At 41.0% G+C, this 22,699-nt stretch overlaps 2 protein-coding genes across 3 annotated transcripts in view; one reads left to right on the top strand and one right to left on the bottom strand.

Annotated features, from left to right (window-relative positions):
• LOC311586312 (uncharacterized protein) overlaps positions 1-9,633 on the top strand; it is a gene marked incomplete at its 5' end in the record, with an annotated part of 38,982 nt that extends 29,349 nt beyond the window's left edge. The window contains 3 exons of the mRNA XM_084762282.1: positions 5,005-5,131; positions 5,336-5,396; positions 6,450-9,633. Of these exons, the coding sequence (XP_084618408.1) occupies positions 5,005-5,131; positions 5,336-5,396; positions 6,450-7,239 (978 nt within the window). The 3' untranslated portion in view covers positions 7,240-9,633. The remainder of the gene's footprint in view (positions 1-5,004; positions 5,132-5,335; positions 5,397-6,449) is intronic.
• The window catches only part of LOC311587560 (zinc finger protein 431-like), a 129,978-nt gene that overhangs the window by 85,130 nt on the left and 22,149 nt on the right, over positions 1-22,699 (bottom strand). Inside the window, exons 1-2 of one of the 2 annotated variants that reach the window (XR_014775897.1) lie at positions 16,211-16,572; positions 15,817-16,018 (exon numbers count right to left, since the gene is read on the bottom strand). Coding sequence is in view for 1 of the 2 variants with exons in the window: in XM_084764522.1 (XP_084620648.1) it covers positions 15,958-16,018 (61 nt within the window). In the remaining variant the exon portion in view is untranslated. Of the gene's footprint in view, positions 1-15,816; positions 16,019-16,210; positions 16,573-22,699 lie in introns of those variants that run through there. The other variant, XM_084764522.1, reaches the window with a different exon arrangement.

The following is a 22,699-nucleotide window of genomic DNA, read 5'->3' as shown; positions in this document are numbered from 1 at the left end:
TGTCCTCAACTACCCAGGATCCCACTATCTTTCTTCCCAACCTTCCCCCAAATTCCCTGCGCTCTGCCTGTTGTTTGGCTCTGGGTCTCTGCATGTGTTTCCATCAGCTGCTGGAGGAAGACTCTCAGAAAACTCTTATGCTAGAAACGTGTCTGCAAGCATAGCAAAGTATCATTAATAGTGTCAGGGATTGGCTCTTTCTCCTTTATGTAGGTCTTATGTAGAGTAGCAAATTATTTGCTTGCCCTTTCTTAATTCTCTAATCCATCTTTATCCCTATACTTTTTGTAGGCAAGATAAATTTTGGGTCAGAGGCTTTAAGGGTGGTTTTGTGTCCCCCTCCCTCCACTGGAAGTCCCACGTGGCTATAGAGGTTGGCAACTTCAGGCTCTTAGAACCTGATGGTACGGGTCTCAGCTAGATTCACCCACATAGATTCCAAGGACCCTTCCTTTCCCAGGGATGCCCCCTTCTGCAGAAGAGTGTTAATTCAGAACATGGCTGTCCTCGTAAGAGATCACGTGCAAAGACTTTCTTAGGCTTATGTAACCCTGCAGGCAAGAGATCGCATCCAGAGGTCTTCTACGTCTGTGTGGTCCAGTTGTAATACAAAACATGCCTGTAATCCAGGAGACAGAAGCAAACAGATATGGGTCTAAGGCCAGCCTGGTATAGAGCAGGTATCAAGTAAAGAAAATCTTAGATCCAGGTATGGTGACATAGTCCTTTCATCCTAATTGAAGATTAATTTAATTTAAAGAAGGAAGCAGCACCCAGGCTTGATAGTGATATGATTGTGTGGAAGAAGAGGTGATGAATCAGAGAAGGTGGGGTAGAATAGGATATGGCCAACTCCCACTAGAGAGAGCCCAGGGAAGCTACTTAAGAGGCATTTGTACAGAGAGAGGAAGCAGTTTTAGCAGGAACCAGACCACAAACAAAATGAGATGTCTTTCTCTTGCCAAAAGCTCAATGATGGTTCCATTACTTTAGGGGTTTTCTTCTGCTAAAATCAAAATAAGCTCTTACAAATGAATATTTATAAAAGTGTAGTCTTGAAGGTAAGTAAATACTTAAATAGAAGTGGATCAGGGCATAATGCTTTTACAAACAGTATTGCTGCTGGGCAGTGGTGGCATATGCCTGTAATCCCAGCACTTGGGAGGCAGAAGCAGGCAGATTGCTGTGAGTTCGAGGCCAGCCTGGTCTACAAAGGGAGTCCAGGACAGTCAAGGATACACAGAGAGGCCCTGTATTGAAAAACAAACAAAAAACCAAACAACAACAAAAGTACTATTGCTACCCAGCACATCTTCCACAGTGGGCAGATGAAAAACACAGTTTTATTAGTCAAGGTTCTCAACATGAGCACAACTGGTAGAGTGGATCTCATTCTGTGTATTTTGAAAGTAAATTTTTTGAATGTCTTACAACTGTGGTCCAGCTAGTTCAACCTTGGCTATCTAACAAAAGAAACGTAAAAACTCCAGAACTTGTTTAACCCATGAGGCTGAATGTCTTATCTGGTGTTCAGTATACTCCAAAAGTCCAAAAATTAGGATGTAAAGACACTAAAGGAATGAAAATTCCCTATCCAAGACTAATGAAAACAGGCAAACAAAGGAAGCTTTCCTCTACAATATCTTCTTTATATGTAGGTTGACACCCATAGCTGTGGCCGGGATTAAAGATGAGTATTATCATCTCAAAAGATCCACATTAAAGAAAGGTCTTTCCAGTTTTAAAGCCATACTTAAGAAAACTCTCTCCAAAAAGAAAGCCTGGGGTACTATACCGTGAGTCTGGACAAGTTCATATAGAGTTCTGCCTATTCCTACTCATGCTCAACTAGCACATCCATGTCTAAAGATGGTCGCAATGTAAAGACAGAGACATCTGTGGCCACTGTTGGCTAAAAATCAAGCAGGAACATATACAAGTTATAAAAAGAAGGACACACTTGCTTTCATGGAAGACTCAAAAGAGTTCATTTTAACTAGCCCTGTCTGCTCTGACTGAGGCCTGTGAAATCACTGTAGAGAATTCCATTCCTTCTTTTTTATTTTATGATTACAGGTGTTTGCCTGTATATATTTGTACACAGTGCCTACAAAGGCCAAAAAGATCCCAGATCTCCTGGGGGAGAAGTTACAGAAGATTGTTAGCTACCATAGAACTTCTGGGAAATTCATAAAGCATCTTCATTACTATCTGTTGCTCTAGTCCCAGGCGTTCTCACACTATCTCCTGGCCTCCCTGGCCACCAAGCAAGAATAGGGTACAATGACATGCATTCTGGCAAAACAGGACTCTAATTAGGATTAACATGTAAGGGAGAGTTTGGTGCAAGGTGTGACTACAAAATTAATGCTGAGGCTCCATAGCCCAGGGCTAAATGACTTCATGACTTCCATCAAATCCCCAACCCCATTCTTGGTGGTTTTGTTTGTTTGTGGATTCTTTCTTTTTGTTTTTTTGAAACAGGGATTTTCTGTGTAGCCTTGGCTGTCATGGACACACTTTATAGACCGGCTGGTATCTAACTCCCAGCAATTGGCCTGCCTCTGCCTCAGGATTGCTGGGATTAAGGGCATGCTGTACCACACCTGGCCACACCTCCCGTTCTTTCTGATCCTCACATAACCAAGGTATCAAATTCAAGGATATGAATTGGCCTCCATTGTGCTGGGGTTGCTGGCATATGATCTGAAACTTGTGTAATTAAAAAGCACCTGGGTGCCTATGTGTCACAGCGGGGAAGCAGCATGACTGCTAGTCTGTCACCTGAGACATTACCTTGAACATCATGCCTGGCTCACTCCCTGCCCTTGCTGATTCTGTATCTCCTCTAAGAGCCCTCTGCTCAGCAGAGACCCACTGACTCTTCTCTCCTTGCTGGGGAAGGCACCCTCGTCCCCACCCCTCCCTCCCTTCACACCTCCACTCCATCCTCTACCCCAGCCCCACCCCCAGCCCTAGCACAATTGTGGGTTTTTGTTTTCTTTTTAATCACCTTTCCACTGAGGATGATGTGTTGATTCAAGTTATAGTGCTTCAAAATGATTCTCTCTCTCTATTTTTTAAAAAGATTTATTTAAGTATACAGTGTTTCTCCTTCTTCTATGCCTGCCCACCAGAAGAGAGTGCCAGATCGCCCTGTAGATGACTGTGAGTCACCATAGGGTTGCTGGGAATTGAACTCAGGTCCTTTGGAAGAGCAGGCAGTGCTCTTAACCACAGAGCCATTTCTCCAACCCCTCCAAAATGATTATCATCTCTTGCCTGCTCTCCTCCCAGGTTTGTTTCCTATCTATCATGTGAAAGGTTGCTGCAGTTTTTCTGAACACAGCATGAAGCCACAAAACAACAATCATGTTTTCTAAACTCTCTTTAATTTGGAATCTTTTGTGTACCCTTTCACTTGTGGGATAGACTGATAACTCCACTCCAGAATGGGCAAAGCTTTGCAAGCTGTGTACGCTTATTCCAGGAAGAAGAAGGGAAGGGCCTGAGGGTTTTGCTGGGACCTCAGGCAAGCTCAGAAGTTGGGACCTGGTGAGCTCAAGGGCACAGCGGGAGGGGCAAGCATCTGAGCTCAGGAGGCCTGAGAGGCTGGTTCTCCCCTGGGGTGAGTGCAAAGGTGGAAATGCAGGGTCTTGGTGAACAGGTAGGAGTGCTACTGAAATGCAAATCTCTCTACATAAAAAAAAAAGACTGGTCCTGCAATGGAAGCCTATTCCAGGAACTACTGTGCTGTGTCCCTTCAGCACACACTAACCATAGGGAAGTGCTCCTGTCACTCAAGACTCAATGGCCAATCAGGGACTCCAAGAAAGAGAGAAAGAGTGTTCTTTTGGGTACCATGCTGTAACTTCTGCTCTGTACTGGAGCGGACTTGAGTGACTGTGTGCAATATGCTCTGAGTGTTTTTGCTGGGTGTTGTGAGGAGAGCTCACGCAAGGTTAGAAGACACAACATGGTAAGTGCAGAGTCACTGCTCACAGTAGAAGGAACAGACAGCTGAGCAGAGGAAAATGGTGAAGTGGGTCTTCCCTGGGGCTGCGAGATAAGCAGCACCAGATGTGGCAACCTGTGAGGTCCTTTTCAGTCTTAGTAATTTTCTGGACTTGGTGATGGTCTCTGACTAACTGCACTGTGTTGATTACATCTACACAAAGCATTGGGAGCAGGGCCTTGTGAGTAGAAACATCCTTGGCAGGATTACAAACTCAAATCCCTGGTTTCTCTAGCTTCTTCTAAAAATTCTGTTCTCAGCATTTAACATTTAGGTCTAAGATATATTTGGAAGCCTGACATTGTGGCCCTCGCCCCAATTCCCAGCACTCAGGAGGCAAGTAGCTTACTGTGTCTTTAAGGCCATCCTGGTCTGCAATGTGAGTCCATGGCAGCCAAGGCTAACACAGAGAAACAATGCCTCCAACAAAACAAAAAATAAACAAACAAACAACCTATATATATATGTCATTAATTAATTTTGTCGAGGTTGTAAATGTTATCTCATGTGTTGGGTAACACTTCAGTATTAAGCTGTGACCTCTTGCGGTCCAGGTATTCATTGCATAGACGTGGCTGGCAGTCACATCATGAGATTGTCCTGTCTCAGCTTCTTGACTACTGAGATTAACAGCATGAAAAACTACACTCAGTTTAAAAATCATTTTTATCATTAGTAATTGTTTATATAATTTCTCTGACATGAGCCCAGTATTCCTAAACTGTTTCTCTTCCTCCCCATCCCTCTGATGATTGGCGTTTATCTTGCAAAGCTATAGGCTATTCAAGGGCTGAGGAATGGCAGAAGTGGACCTCAGTTTTCAGGATCCTTATAAAATGACTTGGTTACATTAGAACATCTGTATCAGGAAATTAGTGGAGGAAGCCACAGAATTATATGAATATATTGGCAATAAAGGATACAGCTACACTGTCATCACTATCATGCTTTCTCTTGCTCACCTGTATGAGATGTATGAGATATTATAGGATGCAGTGACCTATGATGATGTGAATGTGAAATTCACTCAGGAAGAGTGGACCTTGCTGGATCCTGCCCAGAAGAGTCTCTACAGAGAGGTGATGCTGGAGACCTACAGGAACCTCACTGCCATAGGTAGGACTGTGAATTTTATGTTGCTTTTTAAAATCTAATGACAACTGTTTCTCCGTTGCTGTTATTTTTTATTGTAATGTCAACTGAAAATGAGGATGAATTAGATGAGTAAGTCAGCCAGATGTGTAAGGTTAACTGAAGGGTAACTTGAATTTTGCCTAATTTCCAATAATATATTATGCATTTTTGGTTCCTCTATTTTAGGTTACAGTTGGGAAGACCATAACATTGAAGAGAATCTTCATACTTCTAGAAGATATAGAAGGTAATTTTCATATGCAAGTTGATACGAATATTCCTGTGAATTACTTTTAGTGCATCCTTTAAGTTGTAAAGAAAAGCAAGAGTATAAATACGCACTGTTTGAAGTGTATTGATGATTATTAAATTCTGACAAAGACATGTACCTCAAAATCAGGTCTCTGATTTTGTGTGTGTGTGTGTTTTGAGACAGGATTTCCCTGTGTAGCCTTGGCTGTCCTACACTCAATTTGTAGACCAGGCTGGCCTCGAACTCATAGCGATCCACCAGCCTCTGCCTCCCTAGTGCTGGGATTAAAGGCATGCACCACCATGCCCGGCTCTGATTCATTTTTGTAAGTCATTTCTCTAAGAAAGAAGATAACAAAACAATGCATTAACAAATATCACCATTTGAATCATAGTGAGCTAGATTGTACAACTGCTAATCTCTTTAGTCTCATACTACTTAGACACTGCAGAAGATGTGCACATTAATCTTCTATGGATACAAGCCCTGTTGGCATAGGAACATTGAACAAAGCAATATAACCCTCTCTTACCCAGAAGAATTAGAAGATTTGTAGTGGTACCAATAACGTGTAGACTTTCTGAATGTAATACTGTGTATAATGAATGGCTTTTCCAATTCATTGGCAATACATCCACAAACTCACACTGCAGAAAAGCTTCCATGAGTACTATCAATGTGGATTGCCTCTGTTTGCCTCGGTTCACTTTGCAATTGTAGTATGACTGACATGATAGGAAAAATTTTAATGCAACCAGAGTGACTTCTCCCAGTTCTCTTCCAACATGTGAAAAACCCTCTTCTATAGTAAAAGGATGCTATAAATGTGGTCCATGCAATACATGATCTTAAAATCACACGCCTCTTAGGAGAGGCAAAATAAAACTTGAAGAAGGAAGAAAAATGAAAGTCAATAAACTTGCATTATCATGAGATCTGATTACTTTTAAAATTAGACCAAAATGTAAAATTAATTCACAGAGATAAAAAAATTAATCAGTGTAATGAATGTGGTATAACTTTAACATGTGCGAATTATCGTTGCAGGAAAGAAAGAAGATACACTAGAGGAAAACCTTCTTTATTTACTCAGTGTGGTAAATCATGGTCATGTCAAAGTCATCCTCAAGATCAAGAAATAATTCCTGCTGGAGAGAAACCATATGAAGATATTCAGTATGGTGAAACCTTTGGAAGTCACAGTAGTCTCCAAATTCATAAAAGAACAAAAACTAGAGAGAAACCCTATGAATGTAAACAATGTTTTATGGTCTTTGAACATCAACGTTCTCTTCAAATTCATGAGAAAATTCATACTGGAAAGGAACCATATGAATGTCAAAAATGTGGTAAAGTCTTTGCACAGCACAGTTCTCTTGACAGGCATAAAATAATTCATACAGGAGAGAAACCTTATGAATGTAGTCAATGTGGTAAAGCCTTTAAACGGCACACTCATCTTCGAAGTCATGAAAGAATTCATACAGGAGAGAAACCTTATGAGTGTAATCAATGTGGTAAAGCCTTTGCATGGCATGGGAGTCTTCATAGGCATGGAAGAATTCATACAGGAGAGAAACCTTATGAATGTAATCTGTGTGGTAAAGTCTTTGCATTGCCCAGGTCTCTTCAAAGGCATGAAAGAATTCATACAGAAGAGAAATCTTATGTATGTAGTCAATGTGGTAAAGCCTTTGCATGGCAGAGTTCTCTTCAAATGCATGAGAGAATTCATACAGGAGAGAAACCTTATGAATGTAATCAGTGTGGTAAAGTGTTTCCATGGCACACATCTCTTCAAAGGCATGAAAGAAGTCATACAGTAGAGAAACCTTAGGAGTGTAATCAATGTGGTAAAGCCTTTGCATGGGACAGGTCTCTTCAACTGCATAAAAGAATTTATATAAGAGAGAAACCTTATGAATGTAATCAATGTGGTAAAGCCTTTGCATGGCACAGGGATCTTCAAAGGCATGAAAGAATTCATATAGGATAGAAGCCTTATGAATGTAATTAATGTTGTAAAGCATTTGCATATCACAATTTTCTTCAGAGCCATGAAGGAATTCATATAGGACAGAAAATTCATGAATATAATGTCTGTGGTAAAGCCTTTGAATGTCATGGTCATCTTCAAAGGCACGAAAGATTTCATACAGGAGAGAATCTTTATGAATGTATTTCATATTTTGAATTCTTTACATGCCTTTACATACGAGAGAGAAATTCATTGTATGTAATTAATGTGAGATAGCCTAGCAGTCCAGAGTATCTCACAGACTTGTTCTATGAAGCAGGAATTTTGAAGAACCGGCCCACCTAGTCTCTACAGAGTGGGACATCTGTTTCCCAGTGTCATGCTTGTTCACCATTTAGATAGTCAATGTGCTCCCAGCAGTAAAGAACAGTTGTTTGATTCAGTGGCTATTTGGCCACATTTGTTTCGTAGACGTCCATTAGCTTAATTGAAGTATATTGGATGTGCCGCCCGAAGCAGCTGTATCTCTCTGTCAGGAAAGGCCTTTCTAATTAAATGCCATATTCTGTAAGTCTCTGAGGTGTTTTGAAGACCATCTATGTATTTACCATAATGAATAACCATACACATCTATCTACGTATCTATCTATGGGTGAATTACTTTATCTTGGTTTCTCTAAATAGACAAACATTGCTTGTTTCTAGCTATGCACAGTCTGCTGAATCTTGAACATTTACACAAGAGACTAAATAAAGCTTTTCCTGTAATTAACTAAACTAGTATATAACAAGGCTACAAGTAAGATTTCTACGTAACTACTGACCTGCATCTCCAACCATCCTGAGCACCTTTTAAGACTTCGCGTTCATAAGACTAGAACTATATCAAATGGGATAAAGGAGTAGGTGCACAGCACGTTAGCAGTAACGACATGCTGTTGATAATACTGCACCAACTGTGAACGCCCTTTCCAAGTTTGTATAATCCTTAAGCACTGCTATTGTCTTAACTCACCACAATGTCCTCCTGGGCCACCTAGCTTGTCTTCGAGAAGTGACCATTTACGTTATTTTAAAATTTAAGTCACCATGACTATAACTGCAATGAACATGAAAATTCTGATACCTCTAAAACTAAAGTGCATGGAAACTATACTCAGAAGATTGCATGTATCCATAGCAATTCTGTCATTTTATGAGAATTCGAGAATGCTACAAGGAGATCAGCAAAGCCAACTAGCCTAGATCCATGTGGACTTACAGAGATGGAAGCACCAACCAAAGAGCACACATAGACTGGACCTAGACCCCGCACATATGTAACCCATAGGCAGTGTGATCATCATATGGGTCCACTAATAATTTGAGTAGGTGCTGTCTCAGACATTGACTGTGTTGGACAGTTTCAATCAATGTTCCCTAGACAGAAGGCCTTGCCCTACCTCAGGGGATGTGTGAGGGCTCAGTTCTAATGAGACTTGTAGTGGTGGTATGGGTGTGAGAGCGCATGTGCACACTCACATGCACACTTTGCCTTTTCTGAAGGGAGAGAGGGAAAAGGGTGGAAGAGAGGGTATGGGAGGAGAGGAGGGAGGGGGCTACAATCACAATGTGAAGCAAATATATAAATTAAAAGAAACTTAGTAATGAATTCTGTGTACTGTGTAAGACCTGGAGGCTAGGTCCTACTTCCCAGAGCCCAGTGAGACATGAGGGTATAGTCTGAAGCAAACAGCAAGGGATGCTTTATTGATCCATCATGATGGGGTCTGCCAAGCTCTATTGATTGGAGACCCCAAATAAGCAAAGGTTGGGTCTTTCATACCCTTACAGAAGCAGAATTGGCAGTTAAGCAGAGTTGGTGGACCATGATTGGTTCTTAAGAATGCCCTTTAAAATGATTGGTTACTAGTTATTTTATCCCTGAGGGGCAAGAGCTCAACTTGGGACATCACATGCTGTCAGGTGTTCGGGACAGATGAGGATGTGGTTTTTCTCAAAGTATAGAACATCCCTGAAGCCATCTCAGAAAGTGCCTAGTGGCCAGGGTTGGAAACAACTTTCTCTATGTCTCCAACTGTAAACACACAGAAACATGGCTAAAATGAGAGTGTGTGGAGAACACAGTTTACTTTCTTTTTTGTGGTAACGGAGTTGAGTGTGTGTAGGTCATATGTCCCAAGGCATCAGAATTAGTGCACTAAATATGTACAAGTTTATGTCAATGACAAGAATACAACATGGTTTTAACTACTTTTTCTTGCTATCTGTGTAAAATCCTAATCCACTGCTATAACAGTTCATTTTGTATGCTTCACTGACCTCTGTCACATTCAGATTTATTGTTCAGTTCTGGACTATGCTCTATTTTCTCTTTTGTCTTCTCAGGCAAGTCATATCTGGTGCATTAGCTTTTATGTGGCCATATCCATGAACCGTGGGTCACTAAGGTTACACTTAAGTCCACTTTCTATGTCTTTGTGCATTATATTCCTCCAGTTCCAGGTCGACAGACTTGCTGTAGTAGAATATCATTTACCCTTGTACACCATAGTATACAACACTGTTTGAAAGATGTGATGGAGAGAGAGAGAGAGAGAGAGAGAGAGAGAGAGAGAGAGAGAGAGAGAATGTTCAATTTCCAGCAAAATAGGATCTAAACAAAGCTACTAACAATTCATCACAGGAAACTTGATTCCAAAGCTATATGATATGAGAAAACTCATAATTTTCTATGGAACTGTGAGGAAATAGTATAAACGTCGGTACAATGTGACTCCTGAACTTACCACAAACATTGCACAATCAATATTTGTGGGGAAAAAAATGAGGGAATGGAGATAAAATGGCAAATACATAAGTTTAAATTTATATTTAAGTTTTCATCAAAATACCTAAGAAAATTCCACAAGGGAAAGTGTGACCTTGACCAAGTTAACTATGATTGTATGTGTAACAAACACAGACTTCACTATGAAAAGCACTGTTACCCCTAAACTGTTCTATTTCTGCCTTCTAGCTACTACTAATCTCTCTTGCAGAGAGGTTCCATGCTCTAGAGCTCTCTCAAAATGTGATCAGAAAGGTAGTCCTATGGCCCTACAGCCTCTCATGCCCCCTTGTGGTTGCAGACAAATTCAGCCCCACTGAATCCCACAAAGAAAACAATGTTGTAGAATAATTTATGTTTGCTTCCTGCCAGATGTATTATGTCACAAGGTATGAAATCTGCCCTGTCTATGTACTGTGCGCAGCTGAGAACCCTCTGCTTCTCAGAAAGTCCACTTGTACCCTGAAACTGAATTTCCGTGAATCATACCATTGTGGCTGGTGGTATCGGAAAAATAAGTATTGATGAAGCATAATCCTCATCAATTACTTTCTATCTGTTCCACACTATTTATACAATTGACACAAAAATTGACTGTAGAATGTCAGGTTCAGTACTTCTAGAAACTAGACCTTCAGTTTTCTAGTCTGTCTTCCTACTGCACATGAAAACCAATGCCTGTATGTGTACCCTGGAGAGTGATAGTATAAGCTCCACAGCTTTCCACTGCTTGGGCTTCAAAGCTGAGGCATCTAAAAGGAATCCACACTCAGGAAATTCAGAAGCCAAAGACCTCTGCCCAGATCACCACAGAGACCAACAAATTCACAGTGTGAACCACACTCCATCTCAGTCCCAGCAGATCAGACTCTGACATACCACTACACTTTCTCATCCTGGACATGGGGCAGCTGCCTCCGCAGTCACCATGGTGTGGCATGTGGTTCTCCTCACAGTTCCCTACAGCTGCATCAGAGAAGAATCCTGGAAGAAACATGTAAGCTACCTTCCTCTCAGGCCCCTCGTTCCTAAACCTGCCCAGAGTCCCTCATTAGCCTGGAAACTCCATCTTGGCCTTTGGAAGGTAGTAGCTCCTCTACTGGGGGATCAGAGGTCAAATACCTCAGACAGTTGGAGCCTTCCCAGCTCCACCCTTGCTCCCTAGGGCCAGACAGAGCAGTACTCTGGGGAGTTAGTTTTTAAAGAATTTTCCAATCTCCCAGAACACTTCTTGTTTCTTTTTCGAGGCACATATACCTTTGTTTACATATGATGTTACACACTCAATATGCATTACAGCCATTGCTATTTCATAGCTGGGAAGTCCTGCATCTGAATCTCAGTCAAATTCAAAGAGTTACAAAGTAAAAAAGTGAATTTGAGTGTAAGGTAAAGTGGAAAGGCGATAGCTGTTCCTATGCAGGGTAGAGTAAGATATTTATAGATAAGAGCCCGAGACACCAGCAAGGGGGAGGGGGTCGTGAGAGGGTATCCAGAGTGTACATGCCCATGAGACATATGAAGAAAGGAAGGAGGGGATGATCGTGAGGAAGACCTAGAAGTCAGGGTTGTAAATGATAGAGGAAAAGCACCAGGTAACCCCAAAGATTGGACTACATAAGGAAGGGAAGCTAGGAGAAGGGCAGCCCAACACTAGGCTAGAGGGTGGGGTATGCCAAGCATTACCTTGCAGTAAGTAGGGACAGTGATGCTAGGAGAACCTGACAGCCAGGTTTCTTTCTTTCTTTCTTCCTTCCTTTCTTCTTTCTTTCTTTCTTTTTTGTTTGTTTGTTATATAGGCACCCAGACCTTTGTCTCAGGGTTTAAGACTTAACTGTAGGGAGAAATGAAAAGGTTGAAGTAATTTCAGGATAATCTAAATCATTATTTTAAAAGTTGGAACACGTTGTATGGTCCAAAATAATTCAGAGACTAAACATATGTAGTAGAGCACACCAAGATTTACTCCCATCTTTTTCAAACAGGAAAAATAAAATTCTTGTCAGGTAGAGCTAGACTAGTGTGCGCATTTATTCTGCGTTGATAGAACTAAACAAACTTCAGAAATTTGGTTTGTAGAAATGAGTTCATTTCCTCATGCATATTGTTGATTGCCTTGGTCTGTGACCCTCCAAAAATGGATAGCTGGACTTTTACTGATCATCTTAAATGGAATACCTGACTACTCATTGCTAATACCAATTACTGTCAAATGAGTAAACCTCTCACTTTTCTTCCTCCCCATCCATGTCTGTGTTGTGACTACATCACTTCAAAGTTGGTCATGGAAAACAATTCTTACACAGGTCCACTTTATTTGTAACTCCCCCTGCAAATCCAAGGAGGATAAAGGACAATCATTCACTGGTGCCCCTTTCTCCTGATTTCCTAGTTAGGGCCTTGCCTGTAAGGAAGTGAAGGACCGCCTTCCAGGCAGTGGGAATCAGAGGGTTAGGTGCTCAAAAAAATCTTAACTACACAGCATGAAGAAAGGGTGATCTACCTAGAGGCTCTGATTCGCCACTTCATGTTGACTGACATATACACTGACCATACTAAAAAAGTTTAGTACTGGAAAATACGTTAATATCACAAGAAATTAGAATAATCAAGAATGTGTACAATCTCTATGAAAGAATAAAGGAGATGGAGAGAAAAAGCCTAAAACAAAAGCAGAAACATACACAAAAGTTTTTTACAAAAGACCTAAGTGTCGTGAGCAGAGAGTTTACACTCAGGATCCGGAACAAAGGAGGCAGGCCAAGAGCAAGCGGTATGTTTTAGCAAGAGAGATTTATTAGCAATACAAAAACAACTACAGCAAAAGGCGGCAGCTAAGGCTCCTAGGCCAAGCCACCAATACCATTCCATTATACTCTTAAAACTATCTTAATTCCAATAGGAGTAGCATTTGGCATCTTATAATATCAATGTTCTAGGAGCTCATGCCATTACGGTATACGACCTGATATCGCAATTTTCTGTCGAACAGGTTTGCTGCTGCGACTTGATTCAGTTCTCTGGTTGTTATCTGACAGCGTGTCTCTCTGCTCGGTCCGGGAGAGCGCAGCATTTCAGGTAGTCATGGTGACAGCGAGAGAACTGGCTGCTTCTTCTCAGGGTTTTTATACTTAACTTAACCTTATCCTCTCTAATTCACACATCTAGCTTTCTGCATCACTCTTATCACCAACTTGCAGTCATGGCTGCTCTTAGATCAGAATTTACTACTAAGGTTTTATCTATCACTCACGCATCTGGTCACACGTCAGCTTTTGGACTGTCAGCTGCTTTCAACACTTTTTTTTTTTTTTTGGTTTTTCGAGACAGGGTCTCTCTGTGTAGCCTTGGTTGTTCTGGACTCACTTTGTAGACCAGGCTGGCCTGGAACTCAAAGCGATCCTCCTGTCTTTGCCTCCCGAGTGCTGGGATTAAAGGCGTGCACCACCACGCCCATCTTGTATTTTAAAAAATTAACTATATTGACTGTAAAAACAATTTCTTTCTTAGTTACGGTTTCATTGCTGTGAAGAAGCACCATGAACAAGGCAACACTTATTTAAAAAGTAACATTTAATTGAGGGTTTTTTATGGTGTTAGACTTTTAGTCCATTACCAACATAGTAGGAAGCACAGCAGTGTCCAGGCAGACATGGTACTGGAGGAGCTGTACACTATGTAACTAGATGCACAGGGAGCCAGGAGGGGACTCCACAGTAGGCAGAAACTGAGGTTTTTGGTTTGCTTTTTGTTTTTTGGTTTGTTTTATTTTTTTTTTCAAGGAAAGGGTTCTCTGTATAGCCTTGGCTGTCCTGGACTCACTCTGTAGACCAGGCTGGCCTTGAACTCACAGACATCCACCTGCCACTGCCTACCAAGTGCTGGGATTAAAGGCGTGTGCCATCATGCCCGGCAGAACCTGATTTTAGAGATCTCTTCGTTCACATCAACAATAAGATATTTCCTACTTTTCAGAATTTTAGCTGCAGCAGCTGATTGCCTACCCCATTTACCCTTGTGGAATAGATAATAAATTATTCCTTCTAATCTGATCTGAAGACAGAAAAACCATGCTCCTTATGCAGATTCTTTTCCTCTGACTGCAATGGATAGTTGACTACAGGACTCAAATGGTTAATTTTAAAATGTTGTCATGATACAGTCTTTATTTGTTTGTTTTGGAGTTTTTTGTTTTGTTTTGTTTTGTTGGTTTTTCAAGACAGGGTCTCTCTGTGTAGCCTTGGCTGTCCTGGACTCGCTTTGTAGACAAGGCTGGCCTTGAACTCACAGCAATCTGCCTGCCTCTGCCTCCCGAGTACTGGGATTAAAGGCGTGTGCCACCACGCCCGGCTCCTGATACAGTCTTTAAATTTAAGGATTTACATGGCTTCATCAAGGAGACAGCAAGGTCACTGCCATGGAGGGCAACAGATTAGAAAAGATATAACATGAGTAAACATTATTTCAGAATCATTTTTCTATAAAGCTAGAGGTGCAGATGTTCTAGAATTAACAAGCCTTCGTAGGGAGAAATCACTCTATCTATTTAGGAGATTAAGAAAAAAACTTCTTTATTGATAGTGTGAAACCATATCTTGCTATTGCAAAAAAAGAAACCAGACTAGAAGAGATGTTGCATTTCACATATGCTGTCATTGTTAGATGTTTTTTAGGATGGGGTTCTAGATTATGCTTTGAACAATTTAATAGAGAGTAATAAGATCTCATGATACTATCACTTTATTGACTTTCATTTTTCTCCTGTCTTCATGTGTTATTTTGTATCTTTGAATAGCCCTGTGATTGTAAGTTCATGTATTGCATGGACCACATTTATAGCACCTTTTACTATAGAAGAGCTTTTTCACATATTGAAAGAGAACTGGGAGAAGTGAGATTTACCACTCTGATTACATTAAGATTTTTCCTATCATGTGAGTCATACTACAATTGCAAAGTGAACCGAGGCAATCCACATTGATAGTACTCATGGAAGCTTTTCTGCAGTATGAGTTTGTGGATATATTGCCAATAAAATTGGAAAAGCCGTTAATTTTAAACACATATTACATTCAGAAATTCTACAAGTCATAGGTACTACTACAAGTATTCTAACTCTTCTGAGGAAGAGGGGGTTATATTGGTTTTTTTCAACGTTCCTATGCCGATAGTGCCTGTATCCATTGTGATAAATGACATATCTATTAAGGAAGATTACAAATGAAATGGTTTACCCTGCATTCACAGTCTCACTTTTTGTTTTTTTCAGTGAAACACTGCATAGGGATTAGAGTTTCTCCACAACAACATTCTTTACTTTCATAAATTGTCCCTCTCACTAAACTTAACAACATTACTGCAAATATATTATGAATACACAGCTTTATGATGGACTACTTGTTTATTAGAAAGTTCTGGACATAGACTTATCGCCTACTTAATGTGGATATCTTCTGCATGATCTAAGTGGTGTGAGACAGAGACTAGCAGTTCTATAGTCTAGCTCACTATAATTCAAAAGGTGATATCTGTTAATGCATTGTTTTCTTATCTTCTTTTTTAGAGAGTTGTCTTACAAAAAATAAATCAGCTACCTGATTTTGAAGTACATGGTTTTGTCAGAATTTAATAATCATTGAAACACTTCAAACAGTGCATATTTCCACTCTTGCTTCTCTTTAGAACTTAAAGGATGCACTAAAAGTAATGCAGAGGCATATTCGTACCAACTTGCACATGAAAATTACCTTCTAGATCTTCTAGAACTTTCAAGATTCTCTTCAATCTTATGATTTTCCCAATTGTAACCTAAATTAGAGTATGAGAAAATGCATGATATATTATTGGAAAGTAGGCAAAATTCAAGTAACTTTTTAGTAAAAATGAGATTTACTCATCTCATTCATCCTCATTTTCAGTTGACATTACAATAACAAATAACAACAATGGAGAAAGAGTTACTGCTACATTTTTAAAGCAACATAAAATTCACAGTCCTACCTATGGCAGTGAGGTTCCTGTAGGTCTCCAGCATCACGTCTTTGTAGAGACTCTTCTGGGCAGGATCCAGCAAAGCCCACTCTTGCTGAGTGAATTTCACATTCAAATCATCATAGGTCACTGCATCCTATAATATCTCACACATGTGTGCAAGAGAAAGCATGATAGTGATAACAGTGTAGCTGGATCCTTTATTGACAATATATTCATATAATTCTGTGGCTTCCTCCATTTATTTCCTGATACAGATATTCTAATGTAACCAAGTCATTTTAAAAGGATCCTGAATACAGAGGTCCACATCTGTCATTCCTCAGCCCTTGAATAGTGTATAAGCTTGCAAGATAAATGCCAATCAACAGAGAAGAGGGGAGGGAGGTAGAAAAACAATTTAGGAATACTGGGCTCATGTCAGAGAAATTGCACAATTACTAATGATAAAAATAAATTTTAAGCTGAGTATATTTTCTCATGCCTGTAATCTCAGTAGGCAAGATGCAAAGCCTTCAGTAGCCCTTTTTAATTCAATCTATAAATGTATCTGAGACAAAGCTATGGTACTTGTTCTTTGAGTGGCTGGATTTTTATTTATTTATTTATTTATTTATTTATTTATTTATTTATTTATCTCCACCCAATCTTGCCTCAATATATGTACATTCCTCTCTATTAGAACAGGAAGGTTTATTCTGTGCCAATGTATATTGTAAAGATATAACCTGTTTCCAGATTTTAGGAAATAGAGCTATCAAAAGATTTTCTGGAGTGTCCGAAGAGTCTTTGTACTCTTGAATAGTGGATGAGCTATTGCAGACTGTTAGGATCATTGAAGTTGTTTATAATGCATTTTCACTGTGGGTCAATAATGACCAATATCACAATTTAATTGGTCAAATCAGAATGACTCTAGTTAGTTTCATTTTTTAAATTACTTATCTTCTTCTTTTTTTTTTTTTTTAAATTGGCTTTCTTAGGGGAGCTTTTGTAATAGGAGTTTACCTAGATGTCTTTTTAGGGATGAGATTTGAGTGTCTCAGCTAGATTCACCCCCATAGATTCCAAGGACCCCTCCTTTCCCAGGGATGTCCCCTTCTGCAGAAGAGTGTTAATTCAGAACATGGCTGTTCTCATAGAGATCACATGCAAAGACTTTCTTAGGCTTATGTAACCCGGCAGGCAAGAAATCACATCCAAAGGTCTTCTATGTCTGTGTGATCCAGTTGTAATACAAAACATGCCTGTAATCCAGGAGACAGAAGCAAACAGATTTGAGTCTACGGCCAGCCTGGTATAGAGCAGGTATCAAGTAGAGAAAAGCTTAGATCCAGGTATGGTGACATAGTCCTTTCATCCTAATTGAAGGTTAAGTTAATTTAAAGAAGGAAGCAGCACCCAGGCTTGATAGTGATATGATTGTGTGGAAGAAGAGGTGATGAATCAGAGAAGATGTGGTAGAATAGGATATGGCCAACTCCCACTAGAGAGAGCCCAGGGAAGCTACTTAAGAGGCATTTGTACAGAGAGAGGAAGCAGTTTTACCAGGAACCAGACCACAAACAAAATGAGATGTCTTTCTCTTGCCAAAAGCTCAGTGATGGTTCCATTACTTTAGGGGTTTCCTTCTGCTAAAATCAAATTAAGCTCTTAACAAATTAATAATTATAAAAGTGTAGTCTTGAAGGTAAGTAAATACTTAAATAGAAGTGGATCAGGGCATAATGCTTTTACAAACAGTATTGCTGCTGGGCAGTGGTGGCATATGCCTTTAATCCCAGCACTTGGGAGGCAGAGGCAGGCAGATTGCTGTGAGTTCGAGGCCAGCTTGGTCTACAAAGGGAGTCCAGGACAGTCAAGGATACATAGAGAGGCCCTGTCTTGTAAAACAAACAAAAAACCAAACGACAACAAAAATACTATTGCTACCCAGCACATCTTCCACAGTGGGCAGATGAACAACACAGTTTTATTAGTCAAGGTTCTCAACATGAGCATAACTGTAGAGTGGATCTCATTCTGTGTACTTTGAAAGTAAATTTTTTGAATGTCTCACAACTGTGGTCCAGCTAGTTCAACCTTGGCTATCTACCAAAAGAAACGTAAAGACTCCAGAACTTGTTTGGTCCATGAGGCTGGATGTCTTATCTGGTGCTCAGTATACTCCAGAAGTCCAAAAATTAGGATGTAAAGACACTAAAGGAATGAAAATTTCCTAGCCTAGACTAATGAAAACAGGCAAAGAAAGAAAGCTTCCTTCTATAATATCTTCTTTATATGTGGGTTGACACCCATAGCGTGGCCTTGATTAAAGATCAATATTATCATCTCAAAAGATCCACATTAAAGAAAGGTCTTTCCACTTCGAAAGCCTTATTTCAGAAAACTCTCTCCAAAAAGAAATCATGGGGTACTGTATCGTGAGTCTGGACAAGTTCATATAGAGTTCTGCCTATTCCTACTCATGCTCAACTAGCACATCCACGTCTAAAGATGGTCGCAATGTAAAGACAGAGACATCTGAGGCCACTGTTGGGTAAAAATCATGCAGGAACATATATAAATTATAAAAAGAAGGACACACTTGCTTTCATGGAGGACCCGAAAGAGTTCATTTTAACTAGCCCTGGCTGTTCTGACTGAGGCCTCTGACATGACTGTAGAGAATTCCATTCCTTCTTTTTTTTTTAAACCTTGTTTTTCATTTATGATTACAGGCGTTTGTCTGTATATATTTGTCCACAGTGCCTGCAAAGTCCAAGAAGCTCTCAGATGTCCTGGTGCAGAAATTACAGCAGGTTGTTGGCTACCATAGAGCTTCTGGAAATTCATAGAGCATCTTCATTACTATCTTTGGCTCTAGTCCCAGGCGTTCTGACACCAACTACTGGCCTCCCTGGCCACCAATCGTGAATGGGGTACAAAGACATGCATTCTGAGTCCGGGCTTGGTGGCACACGCCTTTAATCCCAGCACTTGGGAGGCAGAAGCAGGCGAATCGCTGTGAGTTCGAGGCCAACCTGGTCTACAAAGTTAGTCCAGGACAGCGAAGGCTACACAGAGAAACCCTGTCTTGAAAAACAACAACAACAAAAAACAAACAAACAAAGAAAAGACATGCATTCTGCCAAAACAGGACTCTAACTAGGATTAATGGGTATGGGGAGAGGTTGATGTAAGGCGTGGCCACAAAATTTATATATATTCAAGGATATGAATTGGCCTCAAATGCTGGGGTTACCGGCATGCTATCTGAAACTTGTATAAATAAATCACCTGGTAGCCTGTGTGTCACAGCAGGGAAGCAGCATGATTGCTAGTCTGTCACCTGAACATCATGCCTGGCTCACTCCCTGTCCTTGCTGATTCCCTATCTCATCTAAGAGCCCTGTGCTCAGCAGAGACCCACTGACTCTTCTCTCCTTGCTGGAGAAGACGCCCTCATCCCCCATGCCCCCTCCCTTCCCACCTCCACTCCACCCTCTACCTGCCACCCCCACCCACAGCCCTAGCACAACTGTGGGTTTTTGTTTTCTTTTTAATCACCTTTCCACTGAGGATGATGTGTTGATTAACTACAGTGCTCTAAAATGATTATCATCTCTTTCCTGCTTTCCTCCCAGGTTTGTTTCATATCTATCAGGTGAAAGGTAGCTGCAGTTTACCTGAACATAGCATGAAGCCACAAAACAAAAATGTTGTTTCCTAAACTCTCTTTAATTTGGAATCTTTTATAGGACAGACTGATAACTCCACTTCAGAATGAGTAATGGCTTTGCAAGCTGTGCACCCTGATTCCAGGAAAAAGGAAAGTGCCTGAGGGTTTTGCTGGGACCTCAGGCAAGCTCAGAAGTTGGGACCTGGTGAGCTCAGGTGCAAAGGGGGGAGGGGCAGGCATCTGAGCTCAGGAGGCCTGAGAGGCTGGTTCTCCCCTGGGGTGAGTGCAAAGGTGGAAATGCAGGGTCTTGGAGAACAGGTAGGAGTGCTACTGAAATGCAAATCTCCCTACATAAAATAAATGAATAAATAAATAATCTGGTCCCATAATGGAAGCCTGTTCCAGGAATTACTGTGCTGTTTCCCTTCAGCACACTCTAGCCATAGGGAAGTGCTCCTGTCACTCAAGACTCAATGGCCAACCAGGGACTCCTGGAAAGAGAGAAAGAGTGTTCTTCTGGGTACCATGCTGCAAGTTCCTCTCTGTACTGGAGCGGACTTGAGTGGCCATGTGCGATAATGCTCTGAGTGTTTTTGCTGGGTGCTGTGAGGAGAGCTCAGGCAAGGTCAGAAGACACAATATGGTAAGTGCAGAGTCACTGCTCACAGTAGGGAGGAACAGGCAGCTGAGCAGAGGAAACTGGTGTAGTGGGTCTTCCCTGGGGCTGCGAGATAAGCAACACCAAAAGTGGCCACCTGTGAGGTCCTTTTCGTTCTTAGTAATTTTCTGGACTTGGTGATGGTCTCTGACTACCTGCACTGTGTAGATTACATCTACACAAAGCATTGGGAGCAGGGCCTTGTGAGTAGAAACATCCTTGGCAGGATTACAAACTCAGACCCCGAGTTTCTCTAACCTCTTCTAAAAATCTGTTCTTAGCATGTAACATTTAGGTCTAAGATATATTTGGAAGCCCGGCATTATGGCACATGCCCCAAATCCCAGCACTCAGGAGGCAGGTGGCTCTCTGTGAGTTTAAGGCCAGCCTGGTCTGCAATGTGAGTCCCTGGCAGCCAAGGCTAAAACAGAGAAGTAATGCCTGGAAAGAAAGAAACAAACAATATATATATATATGTGTGTGTGTGTGTGTGTGTGTGTGTGTGTGTGTGTGTGTGTGTATGTGTGTGTGTATATATGTGTGTATATACTCACATATAATTTTGTGGAGGTTGTAAATGTCATCTCATGTGTTGGTTAACCTTCAGTATTAAGCCGTGATGTACAAGATGATAATTGATATTGTCCAGTATTTACCAATGACAGCAAGTAGAATTTGCTGAGGAAGAACAGCATCTAAAACACCTCACAGAGAAGTTAGCCTGTTAGAGATTAGGATGCTAGGGCACACGTGTTGATTCACCAGGATTGTCAACACATTTGGATCCAAGTCATAGCAGAGGAGACAACTTTGATTTAAAACCAGCCACTTGGCCCATCTTCATCTTCAATAGAACAGGCCTCTAATAAATTCCTCACTGGGGCATTACAGTGTCACAGCGAACATTAAGGCCTGGTGTGGCATAAAGGTCCAGTTTTCTTCTTGAGAAAAGCATAGTTTTGCACAGCTGTTTCGCAAACCTAAGAAAATATTTGACAGAGACAGAAACAGCCTGTGGCCTAGGCCTGTGAGCTTCCTCTAAGGCAGGGATGTACTCAGGATAAAATAGGGCTCCTTCTCCAAAGCTAGGAATATGCTTGGGAGAGCTGGCATTGATCTGGGTCCATTGTCCTTGGGGTGAGGGGTCTTCAGCTCCTGAAAACCTAACTGATTCTACCATACAGGCTTGGGTTGATCAGTCCCAAATCCACTCTGGGCTTGGTCAGTAGTTTGTGAGAGCCCTGTGTTCCTGATGTGCAGTTTTGTTTTATAAGACTTGTTTTGTTTGTGCTATGGTATGATAAATTTCTGATGACTTCATAGAAGCCTCACATATGGTCCATTTCCTCCATGGATGTAGTACAAAAGATGCTGTTCTTGAGAAGCTTACTTGGCATAAGTCATAGCTTGTGCAAGTCCTCCCCACCTCAGCTCTTCTACTTTCTACCTTCTACTTTAATCTTCTCATCTAGTGGGACCTCCAACTCTGGACCCTGTCACTGAAGAATGAGCTGCTTTTTCAGGGCACTAGTGTATTTCAGAAAGGATTCTGGGAATGTATTTGCTGTGTAATCCCTCATCAGTCTAAGTGGCCAGACTTGCAGTCTCAGACCATATTGAAATTGTTCCAAACATAACCTGGGGCCTGAACTGAAAAGACATGAGAGCTTATGTGGAATGCCAAATCTGTTGGCATCATTAGCCAGAACTGGATGCATGCTGTCATTAACAGATTTTAAAAAGTAACCTTTCAATTGTGTGTAGAGTGATTTCTTCCTGAAAGGCACGATAATTCTAGGACAGCTGTATTTTTATTCTTTTGGAAAATGTTTCTGAGACCAACTATGTTGACTCAGGTGGCTTGGATACCAACCTGTTGCTCCCCAGGGCAGTGACCTTGTTTTCCTCTTGATGAAAAATTCTAAATTCCCTAGATAAAAGACTGTACCACAACAGTGTTTTAAAATTACTCATTTGAAGCTGAGCTTGGTGGCCACACCTTTAATCCCAGCACTTAAGAGGCAGAAGCAGGTGGATCCCTATGAGTTTAAGGCCAGCCTGGTCTACAAGGTGAGTCTAGGACAGTCTCGAAAACACAGACACACAAAATTACTCATTTGAGTAATGTGATGAACTGGCCATTTTAGAAACATGTGCAGCATGGCTTCTGCTGTCAGAC

This window comes from Acomys minous, assembly GCF_964271855.1.
Source record: "Acomys minous genome assembly, chromosome: 16".
NCBI lineage: Eukaryota > Metazoa > Chordata > Mammalia > Rodentia > Muridae > Acomys > Acomys minous.
This window is presented reverse-complemented; position numbering and strand designations above follow the sequence as displayed.